The 24,103-nt window shown below is 37.0% G+C and overlaps 1 protein-coding gene across 1 annotated transcript; it reads right to left on the reverse strand.

Annotated features, from left to right (window-relative positions):
- Nucleotides 1-5,719: 5,719 nt before the first annotated feature.
- On the reverse strand, nucleotides 5,720-7,414 carry LOC143635597 (uncharacterized). Its single transcript, XM_077103385.1, has 2 exons — nucleotides 7,306-7,414; nucleotides 5,720-6,802 (listed from the first exon to the last, which is right to left on the reverse strand). The coding sequence occupies exon 2, from the start codon at nucleotides 6,785-6,787 to the stop codon at nucleotides 5,954-5,956; it is 834 nt and encodes a 277-aa protein (XP_076959500.1). The 5' UTR covers nucleotides 6,788-6,802; nucleotides 7,306-7,414; the 3' UTR covers nucleotides 5,720-5,953.
- Between the last annotated feature and the right edge of the window lie 16,689 nt (nucleotides 7,415-24,103).

Here is a 24,103-nt window from a genome sequence, read left to right on the forward strand (position 1 = left end):
CAAACACATATTTATGCATTTTAGGCCCGTTTAGTCGTTTTTAGGAAGTTTACTCGCTTAAGTTTCTTGTTTGAGTTTAGATATGGGAATATACTTTATTTTAGTTCTATGTGTTTGGACTTGTGGTAACCATCCTTGGTCTCACATCGAGTCAAGGACCGAACCAAAACCGAACACTCGTTTAAACACTTTAATTAACTTTTGAGAAACCATGTTGCATGAAACATTCTAGATCTAAGTTTTCCTTTATATTTTAGTTCTATGGTATTGGACATGTGGTAACCATCCTCGGTTGCATTCGAGTCAAGGACCGAACCAAACCGAACACTCGTTTAAGCACTTAAATTAACTTTAAGCAACCATGTTGCATCAAACACTTTACATATGAATTTCTTTATATTTTGGTTATTATATGGTTGATATGGAAGTATATAAAAAATCTTGGCTTGAATCCAAGTTTCAGGTAAAAACCTAGTAAACCCGAACACTTGTTTAACAAGTTAGTCAATGTTCAAATCGCCAAAAGTCCAACATATCTTTTTAGTTATGTTCTACTTTATATTTCTCATATTACTTAAGATTTTGGAAGTGTCGGAACAAATGTTGACTTAAATCAAGTTTAGGGTAAAAACGAGTAAAAGTCGAACTACTCGTCTTAACGAGCTAGTCATCATTCAAAACACAAAAAATCTTTTTTAGACTTTTTAACTTATGTTTTACTTTAAATTAATTATATCTTAAGATTATGGTATGTCAGAACCAAACTTGGTATTATACTAAGACCGGACCGACTAACACTACATAAACCCGAGTTTGGGACTTTAATTAATAGAAATTCTCAAATTTGTTTAAGCTACTTATTATATTGAAGTAATTCATATATTTAAATTGTTTAGTAAGTTGGATTAGGATTTGGTACTTTAGCAAGTCTCGAACCGACTAAACCGAACAATCCGTTAAAAGTCAGATCTTGATGCTTACATTAGCGGGATCGTACACACTAGCCCTAAACCAACTCCCATATGTAAAACTTAATAAAGGTTGAGTAAAACTAAACATCAAAGGCCCGGTTTCATGTAAAACTCATTTTCTTTTATACATACTTTATTTAACCGCATTTCGTAAAATATAACTTAAACTCCTGAAAACCCAAGCCTTGTTTTTATGAATTATTATACCATTTATATTCCGTTTTCAAGACTCAATTAATTCAATATCTTTCAATCTAGGAAACGCACGTTAAACCGTTGGGCTCGCTTTCTTGAGGATTTTATTCTAAGTTTTCTTCATCGATGACACTTATTCCAAGTGAGTAATTTCATCCACATTTTCGCTTTTATACTTTGGGGATAACTTGCATACTTACTCAAACAAAATGATTTAAGACTTGGATCCTCAACCCGCAAACTCTAGTTTAAGTGTTACTTAGAATAATTTCTTGATTGTGTGTTATATGCCTCATATGATTAATTGCTAAATGTTTATTGCTTTTGTTGGTTGGCCTCATCTTCAATAAGTATGATGATATGCTCCTCCTTGTAATTTGGTAGTTTTTACCTATTAAAATGAGCCTCATTTATTTATGATTTATATATCGCTGTTGTCGTTATTATTTATGGTTTCACATAAGAGTTGTGGATTTTGCCTCATATTATATATATATAAAAATCATGGAATTGCTCACCAACATTCTTGTTGAAAAAATATATTTTATGCAACGTTACAGGTTTGATTATTGGTTGATTGAAAATTCGAAGACGTTATTTTTATTTTAGATTGTTAGGTTATTAGTGAAATGAATTATTTATTAGCCTGTACTTTGTTTATTTGTACTGAACCAGTTGTGTTGTGTTTGATGTTAAATGAAATGAACGAGTTGATTAAATATTGTCACTTTAATAGTGTCGTGTGCATTGAAATAATCATAGTCGCGCCCAGCATGTTCCGTCGCGTTTGGTCGGGGTGTGACAGTATATACTATCCTTACATTTTAACATATATATATAGTTACTAAAGCGTGTATTTATAATTTATAAGTTTATATGAAAATTAATACAATAATAATAATAATAATAATAATAAATCAATAGATAAATAACTATTAAGCATATATTTTTAATTTAATGATTAAAAAAATTCTTTCATAAAATGAAAGCATTTTTGATTTTTTTATTATTTACAATCTTCGACAATATACACAGTATAATATGTTAATAATAACATTTGAAATTATATTATTTTCAATCTTTAACAAACACAGTTTGTTGTTGATTTTCGAATTTCACCTAGTATATTTTGGAATATATTCTAACAACGTATAGTAGTATATTATGTAAATATTTATTTTATAAAAATTTCTAAATATAATATAGATAGAATTTAAAAGAAATGGAATAATTTAATCATGTTATAGATATAATATAAATGAACTATAAAAGTAAAGTGAATAATTATTATATTTATGGCATGGTTATTAGTTTAGGAGGGGGGAATTGTGAGATTTATCCACAAAGTGGCACATGTTCATAATTATTTTCTTTTATTATAATATATGTGGGCCCGTCTCAACGTCCTCGGAGACCTAAAACTAACTAAAATGTTGAGGCCTTTTTATTTTCTTTTCTTTATCCGTATAGCTCTAGAGAGTATACAAGAATTATAGAATATGGATGATATGTCGTGATAATGAATATGAAGCAATCATCTTTAGCTTGTGGTTCATCATTGAGTTACTAATTCTAAAACAAATCTACTTTCAAAATCTCATAATACATAACTCTAATTTAAGATGGAGGCCTAAAGCCATTGTCTCATTTAGCTTACCCACGAGACGACTCTGAGAATAGGTAGAGGTTAGGCCCGGTTTTGGGGCAGTGCCATCCGTGCAATGGCACAAGGCCCAAAGATCAAAAGGGGCCCAAAGAATTTTTTTATTTAATGAGATGTTATAACACGTTTAAGGAATATATGGGTTTGGTAAGACCCATACCCATGAATTCGGGTCAAATGCATGAAAAGCCTCCATTTAAAAATCAAGCAAATCTGGTGATTTTAAAAAAAGGGGGAGCGACGACATCGCGACACATAGGATTTTTATGTTTTCGTTTATATATATTATAGATTATAGATAGATATTGAATATAAAAATGTATACCGTAGTTTGTATATTAACATATATAAAATAGATTAAAAAATTATTATGGTGGGTTACAATTGGGTATACCCATTTGGTAAATGGGGCTATCTAATCGATTCGGATAATCGGTATATTACTAATCACATACCCGTCCCAAATCCGTGAAAAATTAAAAGGTAATCCCAAACCCGCCCGATACCCTAATGGGGTGGGTATTAACCTAAGAAGGAGGCCCGAATTTTATCTCGTACGAGGCCTAAATATTTTTTATCATTCTTGGGGACGGGCCAAGTAGATATATAACATTAAGTAAAAAATACTTAAAGGGAATATGTTAATAGTTTACTGTTTTCCGTTTATCTTTACTTCATAAAGGACACGTCCAAAAAAATCATGGGGATTTGAAGAACATTTGTAATGGACGAGGAATTGGTTTGGCATGAGCGATCCTCATAGGAATATTCACAAAATTACAAATTTACTAAGACAGAAAATTTACAAGCGACAGTAAACTCATGACCAAAGCATGAGAAGGCATTAACTCAGACAAAACAAATCAAAATGAGGACTCCTCACTAAAATACATGCGAAGGAGACAGAGAAACAGACAACTAAGTGTTCCTCATAGATTCCACAAGAAGAAGACCACTTTCTTGAGGACTTTCCACTCCGGCCAAGTTAATTACTTGGTATATATATTCCTGTCCATAAAGCATCATACTGAATCACCATTCATATAAAAAGAAGTAAGCATAATACAAGGATTACGATGTGCACTGGCATGGTGTTGCGGTGTGCCATCAGTGGAAGCATGTCCTTATGCGATACGGAAATTGAGCTAAGACGCTACCATTGGAACTGCACTTGTAAAATGCACAACTTAAACAACAGATCCTTTGATGCCTGTCATACCTCTAAGCACAAGAAAGTTTCATTTACAAACATAAACTCAGAGAATAAGTGCTCATCCATTAGAGCTTCCAGGTTTTGTCTGTCTCCTCTCGCGGCTTCTTCAGCATCAGAAGGAGAAACTGGAAATTCTCTAATGCTGTCAGTTTGTGAGCTAAGAACCGGAGCAGAATTATTTGCTAATCTGCTCTGGGTTGGTCAACCCGAACCGAATGAAACTTGCTCGAGTCATTAAAGTGTTGGAACGATTTCTTGAATGTTTAGCTAATACAATATCAGGCTAGTATCTTTCATTTATAAAGTAGAAAATTAGTCAGTAACATCTAATTATCCAGTGTTGTAGTTTCAAGTTTCAACATTAAAGTTGAGTAAGTACCAGCTTCTTTGTACTAGTTTTTTCCTTCATCCTTCTACCTTCTCCAACCAAAGGTTCATTCTTCGAAGGTTCAAAACAAACAATCCAACAACCAACATTATCTACTCTGACTCGCTAGTGTTAGTAACAAACGAGTTATCTTAATGGACCGCTCATATTGCATTAAACCTGGCGTGGCATAACAATTATTAATTTTTATAAATGATATAGATTATAAGATTCTGCATATATACAGGTCCAACAATTCTGTTGATTATAATTTATGTTACATGTACATGGAGAAGCATAAGATGCAGTGTCAAATCAAACTTAAAAACTACTGATAAATGATAACACGTGTACCTATGCTGGTCCATACACGAAAAATTGCTTTGCAGCACCAGAAGAACTGCATTAAAATTCGACTTGTTGAAAGCACATATGCGTCCATCTGTCAACCATGAAATTCTTTAGGTTTCACTGTTTCAGATGGAAGCCGATCGATAACATCATTTTGTGTCATGTATGCACTTGGTGCTCAAACCATCCAAACAATATAGTAGTCAAAACATGAGCTATTTCCTTGTTTTTGTCTACCATTCTTTTTGGTTTTGTTTGGTTTGGTTTGGACTTGCATAGTGTAACAGGGGTGTTGTGTTGTTAGGTGAGGGCATAATGGCATGCAAAAGCATATGCCAAGTTTATTACAACAGAGACCATATAAGTTATGTTTAAATATAATTTTAAATAAATAAATATAATTACAAGAAAAATGGGCATCATCAACGACTCTTGCTGATGACGTTGCCCATTGATAATTACCGACAGATCAGCGATGGACACACTAGCCCACAAAATTGAAATTATCATCTGCAGATAATCGACGGCCGTCAACACATGGTCATCAAGGAGGGGACTGATTTTCTGTTTGAGCATATCAGTAGAAGCATTTGAAAGCTTTTTGTCCAGCTTGTACACAGATTTGACAAATCAAAGATCCTTTTAGTTATAGCCTTTTAATGTTCACAATTGTACTCTTTTGATTTAATTTTTGTTTTTTTTTTAAGACTGAACAAAAAAGGAGTGGTCCAAATTTTTAGTATATATGATTTATTTTTCAACCCTGCAAATTCCACCGGGCGATTTCAACCCAAACACTCGAAAGTGGGTTCATTTGAACTTCAAATATAAGACTACGGGTATTTCAGGGGTCTAATAAATCTAACTGGCATATTTAAAAATTAAAGAAAAAAATAACTAATAATACCGAAAAGAACAAACGATGTCGAGCCAGATTGCACTTGGAACATGTTATATAAATACAACATATATCTCCAAGAATTGCACTAATATCCATTAACAAGTCCTTTGATAAACCTTTAAAATTTGTTCCAGTATCATGCATTCCAGCTATGCTTAAAAACCATAAAATAACAACATAATTTTAATTTCACTCACAGTTACTTAAAAGAGTCAAGCAATCCAACAAGAAAACTTGAGCCATCAGACACCAACTATGAATAACAAACCAATAAGGTTTCATCTCTTGACAATCATGCTATATTCGCATTCACCAAACTTTTACTCACCACCGAACCAGCAGAACTTATCATCAAATGTGTACCTCCTAAAGTAGCAACACAAGAACCCGTGGTCACCAAATGAGGCTGCACCTGCTCCCATATCTTCTTCTTTGCAATCTGGTTTGGCGTAGCCACTTCCGGAAGCTTCTCCTTCTCATCTTCAGTCCCAAACCATACCCTGTCACCCGGGACGGACCCCACAGGTGGCTCAAGCAACTCAACATTCTCATGTGAAGCATCAGAAGCAGCCATAATCATTCCATTTGACTTCACACCACGCATGTTTCTAGCCTTTAAGTTGGCCAAAACCACAACACTCTTGTCTTGTAATTCTTCAAGCGGGATGTATTTCACAAGCCCACTACATATTATTCTCGGCTCGGGTTCACCAACATCAATTTCCTCCACGTAAAGCGAATCCGCCTCTTCGTGTCTCCATGCTTTCAATATCTTCCCGACCCTTAAGTCAAGTGTATTTGCCATATCCTTTATTTTCATCATATCAACAACGTCTTCATCTGCGGAAGCTGTTGTCGGAGTAGCAGGATCTGCGGCTACGTTTGGTGATGTGCAAAATGTTTTGAGTGATTTTGATGGCGCGTATGATTTCTGTTTTGGGGTGAATGAAGATACGGAAAGTGAAAGAGACCGAACGTTTACATTATTATTCTTTCGTTTTGGTGAAGAATAATAATTTGAGGGGATGGAAAGTAGCGGCCGAAAAGCAAGAATGCAATTGTAGGTTTGATTGCAGTATGAAAGCAGGCGTAATCCACCAGTTCTTGGAAGGCTGGCCGGCACCATTTTATGTTTCTAAACCTGGTTATAAAAGAAAAGATTCATAAAATAATCAGTGGTTCTGGATAGCATTTGATGTAAAGATCTGTATTTAAGTATGTAGAAATACAAGGGGATCTATATTATTATTGACTAAACCATGAATAACTAAGAAAGCCAAGGTAACACCTTGGTGTAATTTGGCAATACATATATTATCTAAAAAATTATTTCATATGTCCCTGCATACTCCAATAATCTTATCTGAAAGCTGTTTATATATTTTAAGTTTAACAGTAATAAGGTTTAATAACTAATGTTTGAAGCCTTATCCACTGATTTCTCAAAAAAGCATAGGCAGTAATAAAATTTATAAGTAAACGTTTTCAGGAAATCTGAATAATTACTTACTTGACTAGTTGACTTGATTATATCAATAATAATAATAAGAAGAAGAATTAAATGTAGAGCATAGACAGAAATTGGGATAAGAGAGTGAATTACTAATTATAAACACTAATTGACAGGCTGGTTTCCAAGTTTACCTTTAAAAAAGCAATCGGATGAGCCGGTGACGGTAATGGCCGGAGATACGACTGGAGGTTTTCCGATTGATTTCACGTAATTACAGTTACGACCCTTGATGCTTCTCTCTTTTTCATTCCCAAATATTGGGCCTTTTTTTGTCACACGGGCTAGTTTAAATCATTAAAATATCCCTAACCTATGTAACCGCTTCTGTTTTTAACCGGTTGATCAATAATAACCTATTGAAACTAACCTTTAAGGCTGAGGGGTGTGGGGGGCTCTAATGGGGGTGCGAGTGGGGGCTCCAGCCAATAATATTATGACGTGTGGCAGAGAGAGAAACTGGATAAGGGGGGTGTTGGAGCCCCCGGTGGAGCCCCTGGCCCTGGTGTGGAGGGGCTCCAGCAGGGGCTCCAGCGGATTTTTTTTTTATTTTTTTATAAATATATTCAAAAAACGTATTATTAAAAAAACTCATAAATTATTTAAAAAAACACACATTAATGAAAAAACACATTAATATCTAAAAATAAAATAAAAATAAAAGTACTAAAAAAAACATTATTCTTATTCTTCGGCTTGGTCTTCTTCGATCAACCTCTTTCGGATACGTTCCTTTTGCTTTTCCATTAGCATTTGATCGACCGGATTTAGGTTACTGAAGTCTCTAGTAAGGAAGTCCAAATCTCTCATTCGACTTTTTTCCTTTTTGTTAGAGACCACCTCCATGGTTTTGTTGAATTTATTGAGGGGTTCAACAAGATTGGCGATGTTTACGGCTTCCCCCTCAGCCGGTTTTTTCCCCTTGGCGTCCCGTCCCAATGGCCGCCTCCTCGGCGGTGAAGACGTTTCCTCCCCCGCAATGTTTAGGTCGAATCCAACGCGGCAATCCGACCCGATTGAAGTGCTATACGCTCCGGACGAACTTGTTTTAGTCCGTTTCGGCCGTACTTCCGCATCAACGTCCGGCGCCACCAGCTCAACCCACTTGGAACACCTTTTCAACCTCTCCCACAACTTTACATCGTCCCACGTCTTCACCGTCCCATACCTCCGCAAACACTCCTGCTTCCACTCTTCGACAGTGAAATTGTAAACCGCCAAATCATCACTGCCACTTGGTCTCATACGACCGCTGTTCCTGTTGAAAAGATTAGTAAACAAGCCGACAAATTTTCTGATTTCGGACCACCGACCCGAAATCATATCGGGGTTCCGCTCTGTACTCCCAGCGAGCGTATAGAACGTCTCCCTAACCTTTGTCCAAAAAATCTTGCTCTTTTGGTAGTCGGCTGCAAAATGAATAAATAAATTTGTAAGTCATTTAACTTTTTTATTTAACTTTTTTATTAAAAATCATTTTTAAAAAACGTTAAAACAATTACCGCAACGCCGATCCTCAGAAATGACTATCCAAGCCCGACACAAGGCTTCCTTCTCATCCAATGACCACGGAGTGGTTTTCCGTTTCGTCCTCGGAGTCGAAGCCGGTTCCGACCCGTCCGTTGCAACTTGTTTTTTCCGGTGGGCGCGTCTTCTTTGTCCCGTAGCTTCACCGTGTGATTCTTGTGTCTCCGGAACAACAAAGTTAGGAGACGGTTGTATGTTGGATGGTTGAAAGCCGGATGATTGTTGCGGCTCCGAATAAAACATCGGTTGGTGCGGTGACGACCATAAATCGTCGTCAATATAATCTGAATCTAGGTTTGGGTACCAATTTCCAGCCATGTTTTTAAAAAAAGTTTGAAAGATGGGTTGATTTTGGGTTTTTTTTGAAGTTGTGGTAATTGTTTTATGTGAAATGGGTTATATATAGGAAGAAATTTTTTTTTTTTTTTTTATTAAATAAGAGCCCAACGGCTCATTTTAAATGTCCAACGGCTCTTTCACACAATCCCATGCACCTTTACGCCATACTGGTCCCGCGAACCACCTTGCGCCTGCTTTGTTTTTCGTGCTCGCGCCCCTCTCGCGCCCCGGTGGTGTGGTGCTCGCGCCTGGGGGCGCGAGCGGAGGGGCTCTCGCGCCCCCGTTAAAGCCCCACACCCCTCAGCCTAACATGTGTTCGATTAACCGGTTCCTATATGAAAATTTCTAAGCAGTCACTAAGCTGTGGTTAAATCCAGTCACAAACCGTTTCTACCATACCGGTTAATAACTTATTTCGATTTCAGTTGGTTTTAGTTCAATTATTGGGTTAGGCATCACTATATTCGATGCATGATGGATTCAAGCACCCTGCGTTATCTCAGTTGTTCCTTAATTTTAGTGAAGTACATTTATTGAGTCACGTGTCCTCCTTTTGTACATCTTTGTCCGTTTTTTCCTTTAGTTAGTCGTCTAATGTTGACTTTGGATTGTAAACTTAGTTTCTTAGTATAATTTATTAATATTCATATATTAATAATTCAAACTATGATCCACCACTCGATAAATCAATATTGATTATGTGATAATGGCACTCCTAACCTGAATGTAAGTTGCTAACTATAATCCAACTCGAATAGAAAAGTAACTTTGCTCTAATTTTCATTTGCGTCATTTCAAAATAATTTAAAGCATTCTAGTTAAAGATAAAAATGAGTTAAATGTTCACTAAGAGTAGAATTTAAAGCATTATAATTAGAGACAGTTAATAGTATAATTTCCTTTCGATATGAAAAAAAACAAAAAAAATCTAGAAGTGTCGCCATTCATAATACCAATATTGATTAGCATCATTAATGAACTAGTTTTAGATCCCGTGTAGTACACGAGATTATCTAAATTATAATATTACAAATAAAGAAAATAATTGCATAGCATATATGAAAAAATGTATTACATCTATGTTTGTGTCTATACTATGTGTATATAAATTGATTTTATTTATATCATAAAATGTTTTTTTAAATAAACTTAATAAGAAATGCACGTGCAAAAACGTATACGAGAACGCTCCTTTTATTGAAATTTTCATTGTCAGTATCATATATGTATAATTGAAAGAATTCAGGAAGAAGACTTCTCATACAATAGTCATACAATAGTAGTTCAGACCACTCAGCCTGAATACTGAAGAAACGTTATTTTTATTGATATATTGATGATTTTACAACTCATATAAGGAAAGAAAAACATTAAATTATGACGACGGATGTTTTTCAAGAACTATGTTTTTCTGAGATAAACTATGAAAAATGTTTTGATAAGTTTGACAACATAAAAAATCACATGTTAACTTAACCCATTTAATTTTGTGAATATTTTGCTTCATTTGAGCATAGTTTTGCATGACATGTTTCCCATACAACGTTTAGATCATCATTGAAGGAAAAGTTAATGTTGACACAAATGCTTCAAATTTGATACAAGTTAGAAGCATTATTAGGCATGGGGGCGACATGTCATAAGTGTTCACAATCTATTCTTAAATTTTAATAGTCGAGGGAAAATTAATCAATTTATCAAATCCCGAATCTTTTGATTTTTTCCAAAAATGTTGAAAATAAATTTGAAACCCAAATCATGTTTAAAATTATACTTCCATCCGTTTGACATTTCAAGTAACACTTTGAACTCGTAATACATTTGAAGACAAATCTATTTGCATTCTCAAACTTTTAAAAAAACTCAGAATTCTCATTTTTAACCCATAATAAATTTTGACCCAAATGTACTTATACCAAACAATCTGTTTACCAATTTTTTACTGTAAAAACGAAATTTAAGTTCCACAAAATCTGAAGCAATCATTAATAAAAAAACCAAGAAATATAATATGATAAACTTTGTTATATATAAAAGTGATTGTGTAACATCTTGTTTTATGGTCAGAAATAAAATATATAAAGCGTACGTTTTAAATATTGATAAATGAGTAAAATGAGTACATGATGTATGAGATATTGAGGCCAATCAATTAGTATTATAAGACACCGTATAAAATTTATTGTATTTGATCGTGTCCGTTTTTAATGAAACTTAGGTCGAAATGTAGAGAAAAATAAGTATATTTCAACGATATATTTGTACTTTTATAAAAAGTTATATTTTAAAAGTTATAAAAAGAAATATAAAATTTGAGCAAAATTAAATAATAATAGTAATAATAATAATAACATGATGTTTTTTTATTATGTGTTACTGCTTTACTGCTCGTGTATTATATTACTAAAATAATATGATAACAAAAACTATAGTTAAATAATTACATAAGAGTTGGATAGCAAGAGTGCATAGTATGCATGTTAAAATCATGACACGTTTGTAAGTAAATAACTTAATATCTTCATTTTGAGGATTTGATTCAATCAACACATAAGTCGGCCAAACGACGTCTCTATATTACCACTCATTTTAAAATCTAACAAACAAAAATCTAACTTTCTCTTGTCTTAAGAATTAGAGCCGTAAGGTAATTTTTTTTTCAAGTACTACAATTAGTTTTATTTATGAATAATATTTAATCTTTATTAGGCCTAAGTTTGGAAATAGAGTTTACCCGGAGAATAGAAAATATACCCCCTTTAATATTTTAGTTAAACTGAAGATTTGCGGGTAGTTGTCCTTCAGAGTAGGGCGTATGGTCTTGACATAACCTGCTTAATATGCGCACAATCACATTGTGGTATGGTATGACCACTTTGATCATGAATTATTAATATAAATTGTAAATGACCAGGTATGATTGTTGAACCATACTATGTCTGGACTTGAATGGTTGTGCACAATAATGACACTTGTTATGTGAAAGACCTACGACTATTAGAATATTACTTCATAAATATAAATAAGTAACCTAGTTTATTAAATTATAGATTTCAGTTAAAGTGAGATAAGCCAGAGTAGTTGAAGAAAGCTTGTTCAGGTGAGTTACTTAAACTATTTTCAAAACTCTGATACATGCTCATAAAACTGTTTGGACTGTGATTGATCTTGTATTTGCATGACACATATGGTGTGGCCCAAAAGGTGTTATATATATTATAATGATCATTATATTTTCCCGAGGGGACATGCACTTAATACAGCAGTAGACGTACGTAAAGTTTGTATGTGTGAATATATAATGTTGACATGGCTTTAACGTGAAGCGGGTGGGTTATAATTATGACATGGCATGCAATGAGCTCATACTTGATCAATAAAATTGTTTTATTATCAGTTTATTAAATATGTCGGTTTATGTGACTCACCAGCTATGTGCTGGAAGAATTTAGACGGAAGAATAAGAGCGCGGAGTTAGCGCTAAGTGTTGGAAGAATTTAGACGTTTTACTCTATTACCGTTACGTTTTGTAGTATGTGTAATAGTTAGACATGTAACAAATATTTTAGTAGTTTCTATATAAGATTACGTTTCCGTTGTAAGTATGTGCCAACTAGTCACTATAAATGCCCCTTCCTGGGTGGGGTGTGACAAGTTGGTATCAGAGCCCAAGGTTTTAGCGAACTAGGTATTATTTGGAGTACTTAGGTTTTAACCTATTAGTCTTGGAAGACGAAAAAAAAGTAGTTTTTAGAAGAAAATAAGTTAGGATGTAGCATAGTATATAATATGTTTAATAACTTAAGCGTATGCCAGTTGTTATAAGCCTTGTTTTATACTTTTGTATGATAAATAAAAATTTTAAATATTGACTATTTATCAATATAAACTTAAGACAAGAAATTTTAAATATGTAGATGGAGGGTGGAAGTCATAATGAAACTAATGATCGGGAAAATCCTGGAAATGATGGAGGAGAAATCCGCATAATAAAAGTTGAACTAGATCGGATGGTAGCTGAACAAGTTGCACAAATGCTTGCCAATCGGGAAGCCACCAATGAATCTCATGGAAATGGGATTAAAAAGAAAGAGAGTAGCTATAAAATCTTCAAGTCTTCCAAACCACCCGAGTTCACGGGAACACAAGATGCCATCAATGCCCATGAATGGGTTAGTCAAATGGAGGCATTGTTGACAATATCTGAATGTGATTCCCAAGAAAAAGTTAAATTGGCTACACATACTTTTAAGAGGGAAGCGCTGCATTGGTGGGAATCAATCATTCAGGCCTAGGGAAGAGAAGCTACAAATCAAATTCCTTAGGAAAGGCTCTTGGAAATGTTTACTCAACAGTTTTGCCCAATAAGTGAAAAGAGAAGGATTGAAGCAGAGTTTTTGAGATTGGAACTGGGTAACATGGCATATCGGGAATATGTCACGAAATTTAATGAAATGGATCGCTTTGTGCCTCACTTGGTAACACCTGAAGATAATAGAATCCATCGATTTATCTGGGGATTGCGATGGAATACCGTACTTTCATCAAGTCTACCAACCCTCAGACTTTTTATGAGGCAATTGAAGTTGGCTATGGTATATCAGCAGAGCTGGATAGGGAAAAGGTAGAGAACATTAAGAGAAAAAAGGGAAGAGTATAAGAAGCCGGAAAACCAAAACAAGACTCAAAGATTAATTCCTCAGAAGGGAAACTTTAAACGAGAACCTAAGCAATGTTTAAAATGTGGAAAACGACATTTTGGAGTATGTGCTTTAGGAAATGTATGTTATCGTTGTCGTAAGCCTGGGCATGTTATCTCAGAATGCCGTGAACCACCGAGAGCTTGCTATGAATGTGGGCCAACTGACCACCTACGAAATACATGTCTTAACCTAAAGAATAAACCAACGGAGAATAAGCCTAAGGGAAGAGCGTTCCATATGACTGCAGAAGAAGCTAAGCAAGTAGATGGCGTGATTACTGGTACGTTTCTCCTTAATAAGTTACCAGCAACCATGCTATTTGATTTTGGTGCAATTAAGAGTTTCATTTCATATAAGTTTTGTCACGCACTAAGCAATCTTTTAAGAAAACTAGAACAATCCTTTACATTGGAAATAGCCAATGGAAAAAAAAATAGAAATTACAGAGGCTATAGATGATTGTTTCCTTAACCTAGAAGGACAAAGTTTTCCTATAAGAACAATGGTTACGACATTAGGTGAATTTGACCTAGTTATAGGAATGGACTGGTTAGCCGCTTATAAAGCTCAAATTAACTGTGTCACCAAATCCATCAAACTTCAAGCACCAGATGGGAGTATTGTTACTATTTGCGGAGATCGGGAGAAACAACCAATTAAGATAATTTCAATAATGAAAGATACTAAGATGATTCACCATGGATGTTTTGCTTTTCTAGCATATGCAATCGATACTCGTAAGGAAACCAAGAAAGTGGAAGAAGTTTCTATAGTATGTGAATTTCCCGATGTATTACCAAATGAATTACCAGGAATTCCACCAGATCGAGAGGTGGAATTTAAAATAGACCTAGTACCAGGAGCAAAACCCGTAGCTAAATCCCCTTACCGGCTAACACCTTCAGAAATGAAGGAACTAATGATTCAAATACAAGAATTACTTGATAAAGGATTTATTCGACCAAGTATCTCACCATGGGGCGCGTCGATACTGTTTGTAAAGAAGAAAGACGGTAGTCTTAGAATGTGTATAGATTATCGTGAGTGAAATAAGTTAACTATCAAGAACAAGTATCCTTTGCCTAGGATCGATGATTTATTTGATCAGTTACAAGGAGCATGTCGGTTCTCTAAAATTGACCTAAGGTCAGTATACCATCAATTGAGGATTAAGAATGAAGACATTCCAAAGATTGCATTCCGTGCTAGATATGGACATTATGAGTTCTTAGTCATGTCCTTTGGGCTAATAAATGTACCATCTACTTTTATGGACATGATGAATCGGGTATGTAAACCAATGTTAGATAAATATGTTATCGTTTTCATTGTTGATATTCTGGTTTACTCCAAAACTCAAGATGAACATGCACATCACTTACGTGAAGTCCTGGAAACCTTAAGGAAGAATAAGTTGTATGCCAAATTTTCAAAATGTGAATTTTGGTTACACGAGGTGCAGTTCCTAGGGCATGTAATAAATGATCAAGGGTGTAACATCACGTAAATTCGGGCCAAAAATGTAAATTTCCAAAGTCAAGGGACCAATTCTGCCAATTTCCAAATTCTAGGGACTAAAATGTAAATTATGATTTTTCTGACTTATCGCGATACACGATAGGGTTAGAGGAGACACACATCGCGTACCGCGATGGGGTTGTCTGACACATGGGACACGTGTGCCACGTGGCGCGGTTCCTGCCACGTGGCAGGTCTACGCAGTGACTCAGCTAACCTATATCGCGATACGCGATAGGTTAGCCAAGGAGCCCATCGCGTAGCGCGATGGGATCCAAAATTGAGTCAATAAATAGCGGCCATGGGGTTGTTCATTTGGCACAGAAACACTACAGCTCTCATCTCTCTCTATACAATACTCTCTCTCTCTTTAAAAATTCCTCGTAAAACGTGCCACGATAAATATCGATCCCCGTACCTATTACCCCGATAATTGTGCCACTCCTCGACAACATTCCAAACAAGAGGGAGGTGCTGCCCCGACGTCCCGACGACTATCTCGAAGTACGTGTTGGTGTCTCGATAAGCGTGTCGAAGGGAAAGTGTTGATTAAAGTGAATGTTGAAAAATAAGCAGCGTCGAAGTGCTGCCCAAGTGTCTAGGGTATTTCTAAGCCAAACAAGGTAGACATAATGCCCGACCAAAATAATAATAAAATATTATAAAGGCTTAATACCCCAAGTCAATATTATTCTCGATAAACAAAGAAAGATAAAACAAAGAAAAGAAAGATAATATATATATATATATATATGAATATATATAAGTATATAAGATTATTCTTTGTTATGAAATATATTATTTAAGTGTAATGAGTATACTTAAATAATAAAGAAAGAAAAATACATTTCTTAATAAAGAATAAACGTCGGGTTTTATAAATAAACTAAAGGTTTATTAATATTACTTTTCAACTAAAGGTTTTAAAGTAAAAAAGAAATAATGAAGTAAAGGTTCATCGAGATAAATAAGACTAAAGGTCTTAAGCCGGATCGTGTATCCGACTAACAAAAGTTATACTCGTACTATAGGTGCGAGATAGCAAGAGAAAGACTCACGGACGGTGTTGGAAGCCGATCCCATTGAAAAGGTGAATACGCCCTACTTTTACAAACTTGTTTTCAAACAAACAAACGTGTTATGTGTAAAACTTTACATGAGGCTACGTGTCTCTAAAAACATTGTAAATAAGAGTATAAACCTAGCCCTCAGGCTTTGGTATACGTTTGTCTGGATCCTTACATATGTGGTATGCGGTGGGCACATCGCACCACGCCTGGTCACGACCTCCAGCCACGATGGGCCGAACCAAAGTATGTTCGATTGAGAATGACCTTGTGTATATTTATGGTACCTAAGTACGTCGAAACGCTGCAGTGTTTTGCTAAGGTGACCTAGTGTAGAGACTCGAGTTTATAATGATTGTTCAACTTGATTATTCCTAAGCCAAGATGGGCCGAGACTTACGTGGTCTCGAGGGGTAGTTAAGTAAAGAAAATATTTTAGCGTCAGCATATTCACCAGCATTCGTTGCTGACGTATTTTTATGACATTTTGCAGGTAATTAAGATTAGAGCTTGTGAAGACGAAGAAGCTCAAGAATCCGATGGCTCGGATAATTTTGTTTAAATATTAAAATATAATCTTTTGGTAGAACATATAAACAAGTAAATACTAAACGAGACTTTCGTCTCGTTCTTTTGTAATGTAAGTATTTATAATATCGATCCTTATGTTTTATAAAGTCTTCCACTAATAACTGAATCTCTGATTTATTTACAAACATGGTACCAACTATTGATCACACGCCTAGGTCCGAAATAGGGGTGTGACAGGTTGGTATCAGAGCCATCGATCTTAGCGAATTGGGTATCATAAAACAATACCCAAGCTTCGATCCACGTATAGAAAATATTTATTGGTTTATTGGAATAGGGATAAGATTGGTTGGTAATCTTTTCTTTCCCTCTCCTCAATCTAAACTACCTATCAATATGTCTTATGAGAAGTTAATGGAATACTATGATAATGAAGCAAGAAGAGCAAGGAAGTATTACAAATTTCCACGAGGCATCATGAGCAAAGATTACTTCGATCATTCTTCAACTCCAACGAAGAACATAACCAAAACCCCAATCCAAGTCCAATCTACCACCTAGATAATACCCCACATCAAGTGTACCAAGCACCAAGGCATTCCAGCTATCATCCAACAAGTTTACCAATGTATCAACCGTCCGAGGTCCCGACATATCATCCAACCGAAATCCCGACTTATCAACCAACCGAAATTCCACCATATTACCCATCCGGATGTCAAACACACTTACCACCAAATCCTCATCCTTCGTATGCTTTCCTCTCCAATATACCAATCAAGGAGGAACCCAAATCTCCTTCATCCGATGCAATGCCACTCCGATTAACGAAGGTGGCATACCGGCACTTCAACTATGGATTCCGCTGATTCCCGCATCAACAAGGAAGGGCAATCTCACAAGCCCAAGATGAGAGTGACGATGCCATACGAGAAGATCCACATGCAGGCAATGACCGAAGAGGAACCGGAGGAGGAAACCGACCCCGAGGAAGAATATCCTGACAATCCAAATGAAGTAACCACACCGGAGGAAGAACAACACTCAGCTCCAAGTTATGGATCAGTTGATCCGTATATGCAATTTCTCCATGAACTCAAGGGAAATGCGTCATCAAGTTTCCCACCATATCAAGGTAAGATTCCATCCATTGAAGAACAGGCCAATGAGATCCGTGAACAAAATGAAGCAGCCGATGCATTCTTCAATAATTCCTCCAATGAGACTGCAACTCCATACCCTGATCCCAAGAACCACTATGACATTGTGATGATGGGTTACCGCGACCCACCTCCAAGATACGGGTATCCGACTGACATGCCTCAGTCCCAGGAGGAGCATTTGGACCGAGCCTTGCACGAAACTGATGACCTTAGGAAGAAGATTGTTGTGGGTGAGAAGAAAAAGAAGAAGATAGGAGACAAGCTTCTTCGCAAATGCAACAAATTGACAAAAGTTGTGAAGAAGTTCATTAGGGATTAAGAAGAATGATGGTGGCGTAGAATGATGTTTATGTGTGTAAGATAGTTTGTATGTTATGTGTGATATATGTATCATATGTAATAAGGATAGGACCTTATATATCGCTTGAACGATATATAAGTATGTTGTAAAAGAATATACATATCGTTTATGATATGTATATGAATGTGTAAAAAATAAAATTTGTATATTAAGAAAAGAAATATGTTAAATTTTAGATAAAAAGTAAAGAGATTGAAAAATAAAAAGAATGCCTCGACAAAGTGATAGCCGAGAGGTTTCCCGAAAGGAAGCCGAGAGACGTGAAGCAAAAGAGAAAGGTCTCGATAAAGAGGAACCAATCCCCGACAAATATATGAATCAAATCCAACAAATGATCAGAAAAACTGTTTGGGAAGAATCTGAAAATAGATCCCGATCTAGACAAACAAAACATACTCAATCTGAAAATCCTTCCCGCAAATCTGTCTCTAAACCCCGTACTCAACCTTCACACGAGGAAGAAAGTGAGCATGAGTCAAATGCCGATGGGGGCGTTAGAAAAGAATTTAAGAAACTTAAGATTGGTGGATGCTCGTTTAAAGACTTTAAGTATTATGGGCTAAAAGAATTTCATGGCGACAAAGGAGCCATAACAACCGTAAGGTGGCTCGAGGAGATGGAGACGATAGTTATTACAAGCAAGTGTTCAAACGAAGAAAAGATCCAATACTCCGCCCTGATGTTCAAAGGCGAGGCACTAGAGTGGTGGAACACGCTGATGATGAGTAGAGGAAGGGATGTGATGTATAGCTTAACCTGGAACGAGTTCAAAGAGTTGTTGATGTCGAAGTTCTGTCCGATGCATGAGACAGATCAAATTCAAACCAAGTTTTTAACTCACAAGGTGGTTGGAACGAACCTTTGTGAGTACAATACGAAATTCCACTAATATTGTCATTTAGTTCCCAGCTGGTCACCCCCGAATCCAGCAAAGTCACTCGTTATATATGGGTACTACCACGAGAAATTTGTGACATGGTGAGGTCACACTTGCCACAAACCGCTGACTCCGTGATGGAGTTGGCTGGATATCTGATGGTCGCAATGATCCGCAATAAAGAAGAAGATAAGAAGGTTGTGACGACACAAGACTCCAAGAAAGAAGGGAATACCCGTTTTAAGGGTAAGGGAGTTGACCAACGAAGGTTAGGCTTCAGCCCCGGCATTCCACAATGCAAGATCTGTAAAAAGTATCATCGGGGTAGATGCCTTCTAACTCCACGACTTTTTGAATCATGTCACAAACCCGGCCACGTTGCGGCCGATTGCTGGAAGAAGAAGATGACCTGCTATAATTGTAAAGAGATGGGATATCTCAGCTTTGAATGCCCCAAGAATAAGCCCGCGACTAGTGGTGCGGGTGGTAGCGGTCAAAAGAACGAGCCCAAAAAGGGCAATGCAAGAGTCTTCGTCCATGATACGAAGAAAGCGGCCGACACGCCGAAAACTATCACCGGTACGTTCCTTGTTAACAACGCTTATGCTAGAGTCTTGTTTGATTCAGGAGCCAACTTAAGTTTTATAGATTATAACTTTTGTAGTCTATTAAACGAACCTTTAATCAAACTCAATAAAACTCTAAGCGTCGAGACCGCTAGTGGCGAAACAATTAAAATCTCCGAAGCTTTAGAAAACGGAAAAATCTTATTAGCCAGTTATGTTTTGCCTATTCAATTGCTACCCATGACTATTGCTGGTTTTGATTTTGTATTGGGTATGGATTGGTTATCCGACAACCATTCTCATATCCTTTGCAACAGCAAGACCGTTGAACTTCAAGCCCCGGATAAACGAACTATTCGAATTGAAGGGGATAAAGACGTTGGCCGAGTTACCCTAATCTCCATGATAAGGGCTAACAAATGTTTAAATCAAGGATGCTTAGCATTCATGGCCTACGTCATCGAAGAATCAAAACCCAAAGAAATCAAAGACGTTCCTGTTGTTTCAGATTATGCCAATGTATTTCCCGATGAACTTCCCGGCATTCCTCCCGATCGTGAAGTAGAGTTTAGAATCGATCTTATTCCTGGTATTGCTCCGATCGCTAAAGCTCCATATCGTCTTGCGCCAACCGAGATGAAGGAATTGAAGAAACAATTGGACGAGCTTCTCGAGAAAGGCTTTATACGACCAAGTTCATCACCATGGGGAGCGCCGATATTATTCATCAAGAATAAGGATGGATCCATGCGCATGTGTATCGACTATCGAGCTCTCAACAAAGTTACAATCAAGAATCGATATCCACTTCCCTGAATCGATGACCTTTTAGATCAACTTCAAGGTGCTAGCTTCTTTTCAAAAATCGATCTTTGCTCCGGCTATCACCAACTTAAAGTTCAATCCGAAGATATCCCGAAAACCGCCTTTCGAACAAGGTATGGCCATTACGAGTTCACCGTTATGCCATTCGGACTTACTAATGCGCTAGCTGCGTTCATGGATATGATGAACCGAATTTGTAAGTCTTACTTGGATAAATTTGTTATCGTTTTCATCGACGACATACTCATTTATTCTAAGTCTAAGGACGATCATGAACATCATCTTTGAACTTTACTTGAAATCCTTAGGACCGAGAAGTTGTACGCCAAGTTCTCAAAATGCGAGTTCTGGTTGCACGAGGTGCAATTTCTTGGCCATATCATAAACATTAACGGTATTCAAGTGGACCCCGCTAAGATTGAAGCTATCTCAAAGTGGGAGATCCCAAAGTCGCCAACCAAGATCCGAAGTTTCTTGCGATTGGCCGGCTATTACCGTAGGTTCATCGAGAACTTTTCCCGAATTGTTGTTCCCCTAACTTCGTTAACTCGCAAGAATATAAAGTATGAATGGGGAACGAAACAACAAGAGGCATTTTATATACTCAAACAAAAGCTTACCCAAGCTCCTATACTGGCCTTGCCAGAAGGTACCGAAGACTTTGTTGTCTTTAGTGACGCATCTCATTCCGGTATGGGATGTGTGCTAATGCAACGAAAGAAAGTAATCGCTTATGCCTCTCGTCAACTAAAGGTGCACAAAAAGAACTACACGACTCATGATCTAGAGTTAAGCACTATAATCTTTGCACTAAAGATATGGAGACACTATCTCTATGGAGTAAGATTTATCGTGTACACTGATCACAAATGCTTGAAACACATCTTTGAGCAAAAATAGCTTAATATGCGCCAACGACGCTGGATGGAAACTCTTAACAACTACGATTGTGTGATCGTTTATCACGAAGGTAAAGCCAATGTTGTGTCCGACGCCTTAAGTCGTAAAGAACACGAAAAGCCAAAAAGAGTCTGAGCGTTAAGGCTAGAACTTCAAATCGATCTTATCGACCAAATAAAATCTACTCAAGCTCAATCTATCCACGAAAACAAGATCTCCGATGAAAAGCGTAACGGCACCATTGACTCGTTAGTCAAAGGTGACGATGGTATCCTTAGAATGGGAAACCGAATTTGCGTACCGATCATTGGAGACTTACGTGAGAAAATCATGAACGAAGCTCATAAAACTAAGTACATGATGCACCCCGGGTAGCGACAAAATGTATCAAAACCTTAAGTCGAACTACTGGTGGAATGGAATGAAAAAGGATATCGCTTCGCACGTTGCGAAATGTCTAACTTGTTTGAAAGTCAAGGCTGAACACCAAAAGCCTTCGGGATTGCTTAAGCGACCAGAACTTCCCGTATGGAAGTGGGAGTTAATAACCATGGATTTCTTAACCAAACTCCCGAAGACGACTCGACAACACAATGCTATATAGGTGATTGTGGATCGTTTAACAAAATCCGCACACTTCATTCCTATAAATGAGTCATACTCAATGAATAGATTAGCACGTATTTATGTGAACAACATCGATGCTTTGCATGGAGTACCGCTATCTATAATTTCTGATCGAGACAGTCGCTTTACGTCTCACTTTTGGAAAAGCTTCCAACAAGCACTCGGTACAATGCTAAATCTTAGCACCGCCTATCATCCACAAACTGATGGGCAAAGCGAAAGGAAAATTCAAACGTTGGAAGATATGCTCCGCGCTTGTGTGATAGACTTAGGTGGAAGTTGGGACGACCACTTACCCCTAATGGAATTCTCGTATAACAATAGTTATCACACTAGTATTCAAGCCGCACCATTTGAGGCGTTATATGGTCGAAAATGTAGAACGCCCGTGTGCTGGTCTGAAACTGGAGATAATCAATTGTCTAGACCCGAGATAGTCCAAGAAACCACCGACAAAGTTCTTCAAATCCGCGAACAACTTAAGACGGCACGTGATCGCCAAAAAAGTTACGCCGATATCCGTCGTAAGCCGTTAGAGTTTAATGTTGGTGATAAAGTTCTTTTAAAAGTCTCTCTGTTTCGGCAAGAAAGGCAAACTAAGTCCTCGATTCGTTGGACCCTTCGAGGTACTCGAACGAATTGGTACCGTCGCATATCGTTTGCGACTACCCGAGGAAATACAAGGAATACACAATGTATTTCACGTCTCGAATCTACGAAAATGTCTAGCCGATGTATCTCTTTCAATGCCCCTAAAGGATGTAGAAATTAACTAAAATTTAAAATTCATTGAAAGACCAATACAAATAGAAGATTCGAAAACAAAGAAACTTAAAAGACGAACATTGAAAATTGTGAAGGTGAAATGGGATTCCCGACGAGGACCCGAGTATACATGGGAACTCGAGTCCGAGATGAGAAAGAAATACCCCCACTTGTTCTCGTAAACAATCTCGAGAACGAGATTTATTTCAAGGTGGAGAGGATGTAACATCATGTAAATTTTGGGTCAAAAATGTAAATTTTCAAAGTCAAGGGACCAATTCTGCCAATTTTCAAACTCCAGGGACTAAAATGTAAATCCTGATTTTTCTGACTTATCGCTATACGCGATAGGGTCAAAGGAGACACCCATCGCGTACCGCGATGGGGTTGTCTGACACATAGGACAAAGTGTACCAAGTGGCACACGGTGGCAACGTCTGCCGCCACGTGTCACCACATGGCAACACGTCTGCCACGTGCCACCGTGTGCCGCCACGTGGCGCGTTCCCTACCACGTGTCTCCACGTGGCAGGTCTACGCAGTGACTCAGCTAACCTATATCGCGATACGCGATAGGTTAGCCAAGGAGCCCATCCCATAGCGCGATGGGATCCAAAATCGAGTCTATAAATAGCGGCCATCGAGTTGTTCATTTGGCACAGCAAAACCACAACTCTCATCTCTCTCTCTACAATAATCTCTCTCTCTCTCTAAAAATTCCTCGTAAAACGTGCCACGATAAATATCGATCCACGTACCTATTACCCCGATAATTGTGCCACTCCCCGACAACATTCCAAACAAGAAGGAGGTGATGCCCCGACGTCCCGACGACTATCTCGAAGTACGTGCTGGTGTCTCGATAAGCGTGTCGAAGCGAAAGTGTTGATTAAAGTGAGTGTTGAAAAACAAGCGGCGTCGAAGTGCTGCCCAAGTGTCTAGGGTATTTCTAAGCCAAACAAGGTAGGCATAATACCTGACCAAAATAATAATAAATTATAAAGGCTTAATACCCCAAGTCATATTATTCTCGATAAACAAAGAAAGATATAACAAAGAAAATAAATAAAAGAAAGATAATATGTATATATATATATATATATGAATATATATAAGTATATAAGATTATTCTTTGTTATGAAATATATTATTTAAGTGTAATG

Source organism: Bidens hawaiensis, unplaced genomic scaffold, assembly GCF_021521415.1.
Source record: "Bidens hawaiensis isolate Kalapana, Puna unplaced genomic scaffold, B.hawaiensis_p1.1 tig00007614_1, whole genome shotgun sequence".
NCBI classification, from domain to species: Eukaryota; Viridiplantae; Streptophyta; class Magnoliopsida; order Asterales; family Asteraceae; genus Bidens; species Bidens hawaiensis.